Source organism: Coenobita brevimanus, chromosome 101, assembly GCF_032717465.1.
Source record: "Coenobita brevimanus isolate Jiangsu-jjx chromosome 101, ASM3271746v2, whole genome shotgun sequence".
Classification (NCBI taxonomy): domain Eukaryota; kingdom Metazoa; phylum Arthropoda; class Malacostraca; order Decapoda; family Coenobitidae; genus Coenobita; species Coenobita brevimanus.
The window spans coordinates 4,636,356-4,651,807 of record NC_137054.1 but is presented as its reverse complement, the minus strand read 5'-3'; the positions used below and the strand labels follow the sequence as shown (position 1 = coordinate 4,651,807).

Below are 15,452 nucleotides of genomic sequence, written 5' to 3'. Positions count from 1 at the left end.
AAGGTTCATTTAGTCTTTTTAATGGATCACATGAATCCCAATACACCATCTTATTCATTTACATCATAAATTATTGAAAGAGCAGAATAAATTTTGCTTAGAGTAAATTGCTTGCATTTTATGTATGTAAGTATGTATGTGTACTGCATATACATCAAAATTATATGTGTAGTACAACCAAGATACTGACGTCATATATGCATAATACTTGTGTATTGCCATTATTTTAAGTCTATAATGTGTAACCAAATATTTCAAAGTCATACCTATAGAGTTTATATAATCTCTTTCTATCCTCAGCCGAGAGTTGGTTGATAAAATATTTGTAACTCTTTTCTCCCTCATCACTGTTACCAATTTCTTTCCCGGAGTCATTTGTGAATTCTGTTTTCCCTGAACTAATGCTCGCTCCTCCTATCTTCTTCCAAGACAGTGATTCTTTTTCATTGCGTCCTGATTCTGTTTCATTGTTAGTTACTCTATTGTCTTTGTCGTGCCCTGTTCCTCCGATACCCTTGTAATCTAGCTCTTTTTTAACTTTGTCTTCCAAAGCTTTGTTTTGATTTAAAATTTTATGCTCTGGTCTATTAGCTCTGCCTTCCAAGCCTTTGAATTTGTCTTCTGGTCCTTTTTCTATCCTATGATTGAGCCCTTCGTCACTTTTATAAACCAATTCTTTGTTTTCTCTCTGCCCAGTCTTTCTGTTGCTAAGGTGGTCTAATCTATTTTTAGCGTTATCCGGTTCATCTCTAACCCTATCCTCCAGTTCTCTCTCCACTGGTTGCTCCAGCTCCCCTGCCCCACCCCATTTTACCCCCTGCCGCCCTTCGCGTTTGTGTGGGTATGATGGTGGGTGTGGGAGTGGAGCAGAGGGCAGGTGAAGGGTGGGGTTGATGACTCCTGCGAGGCCACACTGACTGGCGATAAAGCGAGCGTCAGACTCCATTGTTTCGAGTTTGCTGGAATGAAGTGATAAGCTATATAGTACTAGTGTGCTTAATATATATATATATATATATATATATATATATATATTATATATTATCATTGTTCTGCATTGCTGCAGTGAAGTAATAGGCTAATACGAGTATCAGCATGTTCAGAATTTGGCTTTTTATTTCTAAGAAAATTAAATGTACAAAAAATGTTTGTGCTGCAAATACCTTCTCCATTATAAAGAATAGGTTATTCAAAATATAACCGATTAACTGCTGATTAGTTTGTCAATCAGTTAATTCTAATTAATCAGTCAATCAGTTAGTCAATGCTGGTCAGTCAATCAATCAGGAAGACAGTGCTAACCAGTCAGCCATTCAATTAAATAAGATTAAAAAAATAAATAAGTTAGCAACTAACTCAGACCGTCAGTCGTTCAGTCAGTGCTAGTCAGTTAGTCCGATCTAGTTAGTCAGTCGGCCAGGTAGTCAATCGCTCAAATAGTTAATCATTCAAATAGTCTCAATCAGTCTGTGGGTAATTTAGTCGGCCATTTTGTTAGCTAATGCTTGTCAATCAATGTAAATTAATAAGTTCGTCAGTCAGTGGATTAGTCTGCCAACCAGTCAGTTAGTCATTCGGTCAATTAGTCTGTCAGCTAGTCGGTCAGTAAGTTAGCCAGTCAATCAGTTAGTCAGGCGGGCAGGCAATTGTTCGGCCAAACAGAAAGTAGGCACTTAGTCATTTATTGTTAGTCATTCGGTAACTCAAACAAACAGCGAGTCAGTAAATCAATTCATTAACTGAGTTCACGCAACACGAGTAGGCTTCAACGTCACCCACCCGACACACACACACACATACACACACACACACACACACACACACACACACACACACACACACACACACACACATACACACATACATATACACACACACACACACACACATACACACACACACACACACACACACACACACACACACACACACACACACACACACATATATATATATATATATATATATATATATATATATATACACACATACACATACAGATACACACACACACACATGCACACATACATACACACGCACACATACATACACACGCACACATACATACATACACACACATACATACATACACACACACATACATACATACACACACACATACATACATACACACACATACATACATACACACACATACATACATACACACACACACATACATACATACACACACACGCACACATACATACATATACACGCACACATACATACATATACTGTACACACACACACACACACACACACACACACACACACACACACACACACACACACGCAAGCACCATAACGTACAAGCCGCAAGCAAAGAGAGGACAGGAAGGTCACGGTCAAGGCGTCTTGAACCCTGCAGCACGTCATGCGCGCTTACTCATTCTATTTAATGACTTGATTTCACTATCCTATTTACCTGATAAGATTCAATGCATTTTTTTCATTACCGTACAGCGCTGACAATACCTGGCTTAGCTGCTGAGAAGAGAAAAATATGAAGAATGTTTTTTTATGAACTCAAGGCCACGTTTTGAAGTGTTAGAACAGCCGTAGTGAAGGGCCTTGCATGGGTTCGAACCCCAAGAGGTGACTTGAGGTTTTTCGACTGCATAATGCCACCAAGAGGAGTGAGCTAATCATCTACTCTTAAATGTACTGGACTAGCCTCGGGCCCTTACACCTCGAAGAGTGTAATATGGGATCGTTCTCACCTTTTGCTGTTAACGTCACCATCTTACTGAACGTGCCAAAGTGAGGTTGGACCAGGAACCGTATTATAAATTGTTCTGGGCTTAAGTCGTGTATAAGATTGTATACGAGGTCTGATCTAACCATATTTTTTTCTTGCGAGGGGATGCGACTCAATGGAGTGTGACCCTGAATCGCTGTGCGTATACTCGGATATGTTCAGCACTGTCCAGCAGCGTGTGTTTGAGGACGTACATGTTCTTGCTCGTATCATTTTCATTTGCAAGGGACGTGTTGAAATTTACTAATCAGAATTCAGACTTCTTGAAGATAATAACTGGCGATGAGTCTTAGGTGTATGGATACGACACAGAAACAAAAGCTCAATTAGCACAATGGAGGCCACCAGAATCACCAAGGCAAAAGAAGGCACAGCAGGTTCGGAGCAAGGTGAAGCTCATGCTGGCAGCTTTTATTATTATTATTATTATTATTATTACTAGGGTCTTGTTCATTACAAGTACGTTCCAGAAGGCAAAACCAGTCAATAAAAAGTACAACCTGGGAGTTCTTCATCGCCAATGAAATGCAGTGCGTCGCAAGAAACGAGAGTTGTGGGAGGAGGAGGACTGACAGCTCCACCACAACAATGCGCCAGACCACTCATTCCATCTCATCCAGGATTTTTTGGCTAAACACGAGATCATACAGATACATCAGGTTCCCCGCTCTCCTGACATGCTCCCTGAGACTTTTAACTACTTCTATAACTGAAAATGCCACTGAAGGGTTAGACATTTGATGGACACGAACGAGACAAAGACATGTAATAAAGATCATGTTTGGCAATCTCCAAAACTGACTTTACAAAACGTCTCCAGCAATGGTAGAACAGCTGGGCTAAGTACGTTGAGTCCCATTGGGCATACTTTGAAGGAGATTAATCTCTTGAGCTTGGTAGATAAGCTTTTTTCTTCTTCATTTTCACCAGATAAAGGTCTGATACTTTTCGATCAGACCTCGTATACCGTACTGTGCATTTGTCTTCACTCATACAACCACCAAGTATTTACAGTACAATCAGAGAGAATATTCTATCCATCTATTCCCAGACACAAATTCCAAAGGAGGTGGCCACAAACAAACGGCCTCCACGCTGCCCTGTCCTCTGCCATTTAGCTGCCCTCCCTCCAACTTACACACCCTCCCTCCCTCATTTATGTCTCCATCCTGCCATTTCTTCCTTGGTCTCCCCTTCTCTCCCCCTCCACATCACTCATATACATTCCTTCAGTCAATCTCTCATTCTCGATACTTGTCACATAGCCAAATCATGTGTGACATTATTAAATGTTAGAGACGTGTTTATGATAAAAATTTTGTTAGTACCATCTATAAATACGATCCCAGGTCAAAGATGGGCCCAGTCTACGTCACTACTTAACCCTGTCCCCTTCACCCTACCTGCGTACCAATGGACCTGTAACTTTATGGATGCTGATCATGGACATTACCATGGGGTCATTTAGTCAGTAGTCAGTCGTCAGTTAGTCCTTACTTATTTAATCAGCTGGTTGATCAGCCGATTAGTCAGTCAGTCAATCGGTCAGCCAGTCAATTGGTTAGTCAGTCAGTCAGTCAGTTAGTCGGCTAGCTAGTTTGTCATTTAGTTAGTCAGTTTCCCCTTACCCGAAGACATCATACTGAAATCCGCAGGGGGAGCATAGAAAGGTCATGGGAGCCACTGAGTTGTCCGGCGGGGGCTTTTCCTTGAGATTCTTCAGCCACGCCTCGCTTGTCGCCAGCACGCGGCGAGCGAAAGAGGGGAAGCTTTCGTTGTGGTGGTGACGGTGATCCTGTGTGGTAGAAGCTGTGACGGTACGGGCGTCTCTCTTAGAAGTCAGGTGGGAACGTAGCTCCGTCCGCACATTCCGTGCCATCAAACTTAACATTTTAAAAGTGAAATTCTACGTTCTTCTGCATGTATGTTTAGAGCTACATGTACAGTTACTCATGTTCATGTTAAGTCTCAGTTCATGCAAGTCAACCGCATATACGTACAGTACAGTACATGTTGATTTGTAGTTGTCTGCTCTCTTTATATTAAACTAATATAAAAAAAATGAATGATTCTTCCCGGTTTCATCTTAAGGTGTTCTTATTTGATAATTTCTCAAAGCACTGTAACTCTCATAAGTTCGAGCACGTCCACACAAATTTGCCTTTGACCTAGTACAAGCCATAAAATCATAGGACGGTTATCTGAAGAGCAACACCACAATGAACCCTAATGTCAAATAAATTTTTTCCTGCACAAAAAAATGTATGTTGAGCCGGACAAACAGACATGTCATATAGTTAGGTGCACAGCTAACCAAATTTTACTACAGTTCACAGTGGTGATGGTGGTGGTGGTGATTTTCATGCACAAAAGACAGCGTCCATCCAAGAATCAGAACTCTCCAAGTCTCACTGTGGCGAAGCGTGTCTGCCATAAGGGATCCTTTGTTCACTGCACGGCACGGCCCTGCAGGGGCGGTTGCTTGTCTGCAGTTGATGGGTCTGTTCGGCTAGACAGAAGATGGCTACTCATCATCGCCACCATCCACATCCCATCATCATATACACACCACCAATGCCCAGACACGATCATCATCACCATCACCATCATCACCCACGAAACCATTACCACCACCAACCACCCAGACATCACCACCACCACCACCCAGACACCGCCATCACCACCAACCAGATGCCAGGAAATCTGTTGCGTCAATCCTTGCCACACTTCGAACACAAATGTTATTATGCGTATGGAAAGTGTTAGCTTTATTCAGCCTTCTTGAAGTGCACTGGAAATTGGCGACTATCCATATAAACTGATAGATAGACAAATATAGATAGATAGATAGATATAGATAGATAGATGGACTGATTGGTAGATGGATAGATAGATTAATAGATATATACATAAGGACAAGTAGACATAGCTAAGCATGTAGGTATAGAAATATAGTTATGGACAGAGATACATGTACAGACATTTTACTTACATTTATTAACAGTATAAGACATGTGTGGTTATCCTGCTCTTCATTTAATATCATTTCCATTGCGGTAAAGCAATGTGGAGACAGGTATTAATTTCGGCATAGGTGTTTGGACAGGTGCATGAGGCTATAAGATTTACAACACTAGCAAACCAAGACAGCGAATAGGGTGGAATTTCACGTACACTTGAATGAGTGATATTCCTAAGAGTAACATTATATTTTCAGTATTAACACAATTTCTTTAATACCGGTAATTTTGTATGTACTTATTAATATATATTTTGTTCAGATGCAATTCTCTCTCTCTCTCTCTCTCTCTCTCTCACCCACCTTATACGCTGCCACAAGCCTCTGATACGGATGCCTGGTAAACAGAAACTTGAGTGCGGGCGTGAGGAAGCCAATCTCGTGGTGCAGAGGCGTGGGCGTGATGAGGGTGCGCTTGAGGAGGGCGTGGGGACTGGCGTGGGCGGCCGTCACCTCGTCTCTCACGCCCACAGCCCGCAGCAGGTGCCACGCCCAAGTTGTTGAGGCCGCCTGAGGGTTATAAAGGGCAGATTGTCTTGAGGGATTGTGTGTGTGTGTGTGTGTGTGTGTGTGTGTGTGTGTGTGTGTGTGTGTGTGTGTTCTGGTATCAGCCTTCCAGGGACACGATTCAATATCCTTAGCCCTTTCACTCCTATGACATCTTGTGTATTAGATCGGTATTCTTGTCACTGCCTTACGATCTTCTATACCTCACGATTTAAATTTGTTTCCTAGAACCTTTTTTTGTTATGGGAGCAGTAATTATGTGGCAAACACCAGACGATTTCCTTACCCTTAGAAATAGTGTGACAGTTCTAATAGTGACAGTCATAGCTTTAACTCTCTCCAAGGCAATACGTAGTTAGTCATTTTATTTTGACTATCTCCAGATGATTTCATTCATCTTTTCCAACACGACAAGGGGGATTCAGAAGTTTTATTGCTATATGGAACAGAGATTGGTATCGTGTTAATTGTAGCACCAAAATATAAGCCATTTTAATGCAGCCTTTAGCCCAAAAACAAACTGCAGCGTCTTTTCGCCTTACCTTAGGGATGGGGCAGTATATGAGGTGATGGAAGGTGTCCCAGAGGAGTTTGGAGAGGGTGGCAGCAGAGGGACCACGTCGTAATATGTACTGCAACTTTTTCGGCACTTTCTGGTGGAGTCTGGCACAGGCTGCCTTTGCCGTCACACTACGGCTCCCCAGCACACCAGGCAACACACTCGGCACCTCATACACGCACACAGATTAGACTAGGTTAGGTTGTTAGGTTAGGAAAAGGGATGGACTGTTGCAGAACTATATACATACAGCCAGGAGACAGACAGACAGACAGACATTACTCCTTAACAAATCTATCAGTCTTTGTGAAATTATTTAGCCATAACGGTTAACCCTTTTACTATGATGATGTATTTCTAGCCTTTACCAGCATCTTCTAGACGTCTTTATTCAACTTGGGAGGAACTTTTCGAACCTGAGGGATTATATAGCCAAAATTCACACCTTCACTACTAGGGGCCTTTCCAGAGGTGAATAAACTTAAACAGGAAATAGGAAGAACATACCAAAAGGCACGTCATCCAGTCCAAGGCTTAAGACACACCCTACATTCATAGTAGGGAAATAGTACTACCACCACTTTAACTAAACACTCATACAGCCTACAGTCAGTTTTAAAGAAATAAATATGAAGAGAGAGAGAGAGAGAGAGAGAGAGAGAGAGAGAGAGAGAAAGAGCGAGAGAGAGAGAGAGAGAGAGAGAGAGAGAGAGAGAGAGAGAGAGAGAGAGAGAGAGAGAACCACACACACACACACACATACACACACTGGCGTGTAAGACTTGGGGTCAATGCTGTTGACTTTACGGTGCAACTCTCTCTCTCTCTCTCTCTCTCTCTCTCTCTCTCTTTGGTTATGGCAAGAACAGGATATCAAATACGTCACTGTACTTGAAACGGTTACTGTTTTCGTCTTTTCTCGCATTTCTGCACTGTAAAAAAGCTAAACCTTTCGATTTACCGTGCAATATGGAATGCCAGAGATGCGAGGTATGTGGAGAGGTTTGTGGGGTACTGCTGTTTGTGGCTCTCTGTGGCTCTCATTGAATCTCTTTGTTACCTCTGCCTTCATCATCTCAGTTGTTACGTGTATAGTGGTTGGATTCTCATATGTATGCTCTAATTTCCCCATTGCAGCTTGCGTCACCGTCAGTGGTGGCTGGGAAGGGTGTTCGGCGATTCCAGCAGTTTTACGGACTCCACTTCTCTCGGTATCCAGCAGAGACTGGTAATACAGCAGGAGGGAAAATGCGAACAGCACAGCAGCGTACCAATAAAAAATGGGTTTTCTAGACCTTCTTATCGTCTGCGACGTCAAAATCCATCTCACGCCCCGCCAGCCTTCTACACCTCTTCCCCACCAACCCACCATTATCATCACTATTCTAATAACAAGTTTTCACAGACATCCACTCATTTTGGATCTCTATATATGATCCATCAGCATTGCCGGCAACATTGTTGACAGGAAAAACACAGTACAGTATTATCATCAGTTCGAAATCGGTCTCACTCCAAGAATTTTAGGGGTAGGACAGCTTCATTGATATCTCCTCTTTCTGGGTCTTCCAGGAAAGACACATTACCTTCATCAACGCAAAAGCATTATTTCTCGTGAGTTTTATTATTATTATTATTATTATTATTATTATTATTCTGTATGAGGGGGAGAATTATTTCGCTGCTACCATCATTCTTCTTCCAGTATCATTTTACTATCATCCACTCATTTTGCGTTTCCTCAGAATTATCTTTTCAACACTTCAAACGACATCTGTGACAGCATTAACACAGCACCTTTATCAATATCTAATGAGTCTTACTCCAAGAATTTTAAGGGTAGGCCATCCTTACTTCCTTCCCACCCTCACCAACATTCGCCATCCAGCAAAATTTCACCGATATCCACTCAGTTTTAGCATTTCAGACCGTATCATTAACAGCAAGAATACACAGTACCTTGATGAACACCAGGTTAGTCTTGCAGTGTTTCAGAAAGCATCAGTGACAGTAAATCACACAGCACCTTCCTGAACGTCATATTCCGGTTAACATTAATGACTAGTGCATTGGAGGTCAATGCACGGACGTTTTTTTTGTCGGTGTAGAAATGTGTACTCGTCCCCAGGGAAACGCTAAATTATCCTGGTATATTCACGGTGCCAGGAATGTATTTGCGGAGTTGTCCAGGGGCGCAGGAGGGGCGACAGAGGCAGGTGCACGCAGAGAAAGAAAGTAAGGGAGGTGAGGTGGGCTGATTTGTGTACGGTACATTCTTGCCAACTCGCTCCTCTCTCACTGACCGACGAGAGTCTCTAACCCATTTAACTTTCTCAGCTTCCCGTGTCTCCCTCTAGGCTGAGTAAAATCGTCTGGCATTATGTAAATTATAATATTAGAGTTATCCCTGTCATGTGAGGGTAAATGGTGCTTCACGCTCAGCTGAATGTAGTCGTCTGGCGTTAGTTGGAATAGATTACTAAAGAAGTTCCGATCATGAGAGTGCTAATAGTAGGAGTGGTTTCTCTTCGTCTAGGGCAGTGGTTCTCAAACTTTTTAGTGTGTGACCCTATTTGGAATATTTCAAGACTTCGCGACCCACAGGGTAAAAAAATCAGGGAGAGAGAGAGAGAGAGAGAGAGAGAGAGAGTAACCGGTTGCCTATATAGCCTATCGTAGGTATTATGAATATGCTAATAGTTTATTAAGGATAATTACAATTTCAATTAAGTAAATAAGATACACTAAAAGCATTAGACCTATTCTATGTCCCTGCGACCCATCAAAATTCCTCTCGCGACCCACCTTCGGGTCGCGACCCATAGTTTGAGAATCACTGGTCTAGGGTTTAAAAACAGTGCATTACTTTAGCTACAGCGATGCAATTTTGTTCAGCGAAAGAAAACGTGCCTCTCGTCATGAAAGCGTTGTGTGTAAGGTGGCTTTTGCATTCACTCACGCGGCTACCATACACTTCGCAACCAGATAACGTTTTATTTTTATTTTGATCTCTGCCGCCAGACGATTTTCTTCAATTTAGGAATAACTTCTAGTAATGAAAGGGTAAATGAAACTTTCGCTCGAATTATTTCCCTTAAGAAAATATTAACCCATAAATTGAAAGAATAAAAACAAGGAGGAAAAGGGTTAAAAACTTAAAGCAAACCTGCTTCTGATAACAGTCAACTGATATGGAAATTTACCTTGCGGAAACCCCATCATGGCTGAATCAGCATTAATATTCTATTCCATCTAACGGAGGATAATTATATGCATCTGAGAGTGACTGTGAACATGAAAGTATTAATGCCAGTACCGTACTCTCATATGGCTGAGGCAGCTCTGGTATTCTGTTGCAGATATAGGCTAACGTTGGACGAACTTACTCAGCTGAGAGTGAGTTGGAGCATGCTTGTTTTAACCCATTGGTGTATTCCATACATTATATCTGACTCTGGACAACGTTATTGACTTTGTGATAGACTTTTTGAGCTGGTAGGGAAAGAAATTCCGTTCAATAACTTCTGCACTTAAGGATTCCTCTAAACCTAATAAAATCACATAATCTGTTCGCTTTAATTAGGAGTAAATTTTGCTGTCATTATCTTGAATACAAAAGATTAATTAATGCTTGAATACGATCGTAAACGGGAAAAAATTCTACGAAAGAGATGTAAAAACATAGCAATGTCGCCTTCTGCCACTGAGTCACAGAAAATAAGGTACAGGAGAATGAAAATCCGTCAAATTATGGTGAACGAACTACCCGTATAGTAAGGAAGGAGTGCTAGAAATCCTCCTTAGTTGCCGTGAGTATACGACCCTTACACAAACAGGAAAAAGCATGTGAGAAGGACTAAGGTGTTTATGGCATTTGCGGATTTGCCAAAGTCGTATGGGAAGGTAAATAGCGAAATGACTGTGGAATATTTTACGTATATGGTCTGACATCTGGCTCAGATTTCCATTGCGGCACCCTTGAGGCTAGTAGCAAGTTGCACTGCCCTCTTCCTATCATCCCAACCATTCTTCTGATCAGTAAGTAACTCAAAGGAGTACGCTTCCTAAGATACTTTGCCATCAAATTCCTGAGGTTTCTTTTTAATTGGACCCCCATTATAACCATGCGCTTCACTGGTTTGGGGCTTAAAAACTGGGGCATTATAATTAAGCCTAGGACTCAAAACTCCTACATTCTGATTAATCAACCTGTAATGCTACCTTTCCGACCTTTCGATACTTGGGATTCGTCAAGATTCACCATACACTGTCCATTTTTTTTTTTTTTTTTTTTTTTTGTATGCTCCTTGTACACTAATCTCAGGCTCAGCGACGCATTATTTCTTTACCGCCTCAATGCATCTACACGCATCAACAGGGTCATCTACATGCTTCAACTGGGGTGCGATGAAATACCGAATCGGCGCTTGTAATTGGAAAACATTATCATTTTTATGACCAAATAGTTTTATGCACACACAATTATTGTAATGAAGTCAAAATTTTCATTTTACTATAAAAAAAAAAAAATAGGATTTAGAGCACAAATGTGCTAAGGTTAGCGGAAGTATATTTCGCCTTCAGCTTGCCAGACTTCTGTTTTGTATAAATATTGATTTGAAATGAAAATGAATGTATTTGCGGGCATATTTAAACACATTTATCAATACGTTGATAATTACCCGTTTTTATTCTCCAATATAAAATTGTTAGGATATCGGGGGGAAGATTTGGGCTGTGATTGTAACCGAAGTACGAGAACTACTGAGAACTAGCAAATCCCGCTTCTAAACAGTATTATTCGTAAAATTTATGTTACACCGCATTTTCCTCACATCGTTATTCTGATAATTACGCATTCAACTTATGTGGGTCACTTATAGTGTTTTCATTGTAAGCATTATTATAGTCCTTATATTTAATAATTTAGCAACTTTAGAACTTGATCTAGCAACTTCCAGTTTGCGTGAGTTGGCAACCGTGCATCTTTGTAAACACAGCTGATACACCCTCACGGTTGTGTTTTTTCTAGAGGTACCTTTTTTTTTTTTTTTTTTCCAGCTATATGTAGTGTTTCTTGCATTTAATACAGACTACTCAGAAAATGCAATCTAATAGGCGTAGACAAGTGATGGAAGAGCCCTACTGATTGATTACAAATGTACCGTTGCCAATTTACGGAAGGCTTTCAATATTGTATGGTTTACAGTATCAGAAACTGGCTACGGTACATAGTAAATGACAGTTGGTAATTATGTGGGTTCAGCTCCTACATTACTAGGCGATTGGGTATTACTGTGCTTTCAGACCACCTCCAATTTCTGTGAATTATTACCAATCAATATTATACCAAATTATGACATTTTTCAAGAACAGCAATTTCTGGTTGGGTTAGGTTAGATAATTTTTGGTTTGGATAATCTAATTTTGTTCAGATGTGATTTTAGGCGAAGGTGAAATTATTTTTCCGGTGGTTTTCGTTTCGGACGAATTTTCAGCTTTGTACCGGAAGTTGGTAGTTTCTCTAGGTTCTAATTATTTAACCCCTCATTTTCCGTGATCTTCTAAGACCTCTCCATCTGAGAAGGGTTTTAAAATTTATGGAGAGTTGAAATAAGTGTCAGAAACTACCGATTTCTGCTATATATGAAATGAAGATCAGAGTCATCTGAAACACAATGAAGGCTGTCGGAAAATAGCCTATAATTTCATCTTTCAAAGAGGTGTTGTCCAATGTATTTTTTTTTTTTATAGCTAGCAACATTTTACTGTTAGCACCAGAAGGGTCTTTAACAATCGCTTTTACTCCACTTTGTATTTTGTACATTTTTGACCATTTTCGTGATAGTCAAGAATTGTTGGTAATTCTTTACCAAATGGCCATACCACGTTGAGTACACCGCTTCCCGTTCAATCAGCGAAGTTAAGCAACGTTGGGTCTGGTTAGTACTTGGATGGGTGACCACCTGGGAACACCAGATGCTGTTGGCATCCCTACGTCAAGTGGGGTTGGTGGAGGATTAGTGCCCCTCCCTGTAAAACAATTAACTCTAAGCCCTTGGCCACCCCGTCTGGGATACATGGCGTCTGGCAATGAATGAATGAATGAAACATGCTGATTCCAACAATATTATAGCAGATTCATGATCTCAAGGTAAGTATGCTATATATATGTGTGTGTGTATATATATATATATATATATATATATATATATATATATATATATGGTTCCTTGAAAGCAGTGATAAGAGGCAGGGAAGTGAGCATGGAAGTGAAAAAGTTACTACATGACAGTATTGTGATACCAACTCTAACGTATGGAAGTGAAGCTTGGACGTTGTTGGAAGGACACAAGGCAAGAGTGAGAACAGTGGAAATGAGTTATTGAAGAGGAGCCTGTGGAGTCACATGAAGAGACAGGCTGACAAATGAGAATATAAAGGAGCATTGTGGTGTGGATGTGGATGTGATAGGAAGCATTAGGAGGAATACACTGAGGTGGTTTGGCCATGTAGAGAGGATGGAGGGTGAAAGACTGATGAAGAGAGTGTATGTGAGTGAGGTGGAGGGGGGAAGAGGGAGGGGGAGGCCGAGGATGAGATGGAGGGATGGGGTGGAGAGGTATATGAGAGGGGGTGTGAGTTGGGAGCAGGGCAGTGAAATGGCGAGGGACAGGGCGACGTGGAGGCGATTTGTTTGTGGCCACCCCGAACGGGATTGAGGCGATAGATAGATAGATAGATAGATAGATATATATATATATATATATATATATATATACATATATATATATATATATATATATACATATATATGCAATACAGAAAATTAACATAGGGAAACCCCCAGGAATTGATGGAGTGTGTGGTGAAATGATGAAGCATGAGGGAGAGATAGTAGTAGAATGGATACAGAATGGAAGATGCGCAGATTGGCCTGGAAGGAAGGTAGAGTCCTCGAGGATTGGAAGTCAGGTATAATTATTCCTCTGTACAAAGGAAAAGGGTAAAAAGAAGTGTGTGGTTATCATAGGGACATTTGTCATCTTGGTGGGGAGTGGGGTGGCTAGTGGTAGAGCGCTGGACTTGAGATCGTGAGGTCGAGAGTTCGCACCTCACCCGGGTAGCTGCCTTTGCTTGGAGGGTTAGTGCCGTCTTGTAACCCTAGCAGGGGAAGCTGTATGATCTGTCCAGGTTTAGCTCTGAAGAATAATCACTTATCCCCTTGTCTTCTTAGTGTAATAGGCAAAGTATATGGTAGGATACTTATTGACAGAGTTAGAGAAGTATATAACAAAGGAATTAGGTAGAGAAGAAGAGAGAGGTTTTAGGAAGGGAAGAGGTTGTGTAGATCAGATATGCATCCTTAGGTCTTTAGTGGAAAAGTTTCTAGAGAAGGGAAAGAAGTTGTATGCTGCCATCATGGATTTGAAGAAAACATGTGACATAATGGATAGACAAGGAATGTGGAAAATACAAAAAATATATGGAGCAAAAGGGAAGTTGTTGAATACTGTTGAGTAGCTATGTATTAGGGTGCTAAGGCTGCAGTGCATGTGGATAGTGATATGAGTGAATTTTTCTATCTGAATGTTGGATTGAAACAGGGATGTGTCATGTCGCCATGGTTGTTCAATCTGTACATGGATGGGTTTATAAAAGAGATATGGTATAAGGTAGAGCAGTGGATGTTTGAGTGCCCCTAATGAGAGAGGGCAGTGTCTGGAAACTTCCTGTATTATTATTTGCTGATGATAGGTACTGCATTGCTAAGTGATGGTGAAGGAGAACTGCAAGGCTTGGTAGCTACCGTACTGAGTTTGGGAGATTGTGTAACAAACAGAATCTAAAGGTGATTGTAGGGAAGAGTAAAATTATAGTCTTCAAGTGAAATGAAGTCACTGAATATACAGTGAGACTGGATGAGGAGGAAATGAAAATGTTAGTGCATTTCAGTGCTTGGGTAATGTAATGAATAAGGATGGAAGTTTGGAGGATGAAGTGCTTGAATGGGTACAACAAGGAAGAAGGGTGGCTGGTTCATTGAAAGGTACAGCAAGGAAGAAGGGTGGCTGGTTCATTGAAAGGTACAGCAAGGAAGAAGGGTGGCTGGTTCATTGAAAGGTACAGCAAGGAAGAAGGGTGGCTGGTTCATTGAAAGGTACAACAAGGAAGAAGGGTGGCTGGTTCATTGAAAGGTACAGCAAGGAAGAAGGGTGGCTGGTTCATTGAAAGGTACAGCAAGGAAGAAGGGTGGCTGGTTCATTGAAAGGTACAACAAGGAAGAAGGGTGGCTGGTTCATTGAAAGGTACAACAAGGAAGAAGGGTGGTTGGTTCATTGTAAGCAGTGATAAAAAATAAGGAAGTGAGCATGGAAGTAAAAAAGTCGCTGCATGAAAGTAATGTGATACCAAGTCTAGCGTATAGAAGTGAAGCTTGGACCTTGTTGGAAGCACAGAAGTTTAGTGAGAGCAGTGGCAATGAGTTATTTGAGAGGAGCATATGGAGTTACATGGAGAGGCAACTGACAAATGAGGAAGTGAAGGAGTATTGTGGTGTGGATGTGACAGAAACTTTGGAGAAATACACTGAGGTGGTTTGGCCA

The 15,452-nt window shown here is 41.2% G+C and overlaps 1 protein-coding gene and 1 non-coding gene across 2 annotated transcripts; one reads left to right on the top strand and one right to left on the bottom strand.

Moving 5' to 3' along the window:
• Nucleotides 1-232: 232 nt before the first annotated feature.
• Nucleotides 233-8,028, bottom strand: LOC145415141 (uncharacterized). The gene is made up of 5 exons (XM_080284561.1): nt 7,808-8,028; nt 6,830-7,015; nt 6,084-6,302; nt 4,390-4,556; nt 233-959 (listed from the first exon to the last, which is right to left on the bottom strand). Exons 1-5 carry the CDS (start codon nt 7,976-7,978, stop codon nt 233-235), a joined length of 1,470 nt encoding a protein of 489 aa, XP_080140687.1. The 5' UTR covers nt 7,979-8,028.
• Nucleotides 8,029-12,718: 4,690 nt separating this feature from the next.
• Nucleotides 12,719-12,837, top strand: LOC145415153 (5S ribosomal RNA). Its single transcript, XR_013900008.1, has one exon. It is a non-coding gene; the product is annotated as a 5S ribosomal RNA (ribosomal RNA).
• The last annotated feature ends 2,615 nt before the right edge of the window (nt 12,838-15,452 follow it).

Excerpts from the sequence above, each read along its gene's own strand:
- LOC145415141 (XM_080284561.1), bottom strand. The coding sequence starts at position 7,978 with ATGGGGAAATTAGAGCATACATATGAGAATCCAACCACTATACACGTA. Across the intron at positions 4,557-6,083 it reads GGCTTGTGGCAGCGTATAAG|GATCACCGTCACCACCACAA; the intron begins GTGGGTGAGAGA and ends TCTACCACACAG. Across the intron at positions 960-4,389 it reads TTTCAGTATGATGTCTTCGG|CAAACTCGAAACAATGGAGT; the intron begins GTAAGGGGAAAC and ends ACTTCATTCCAG.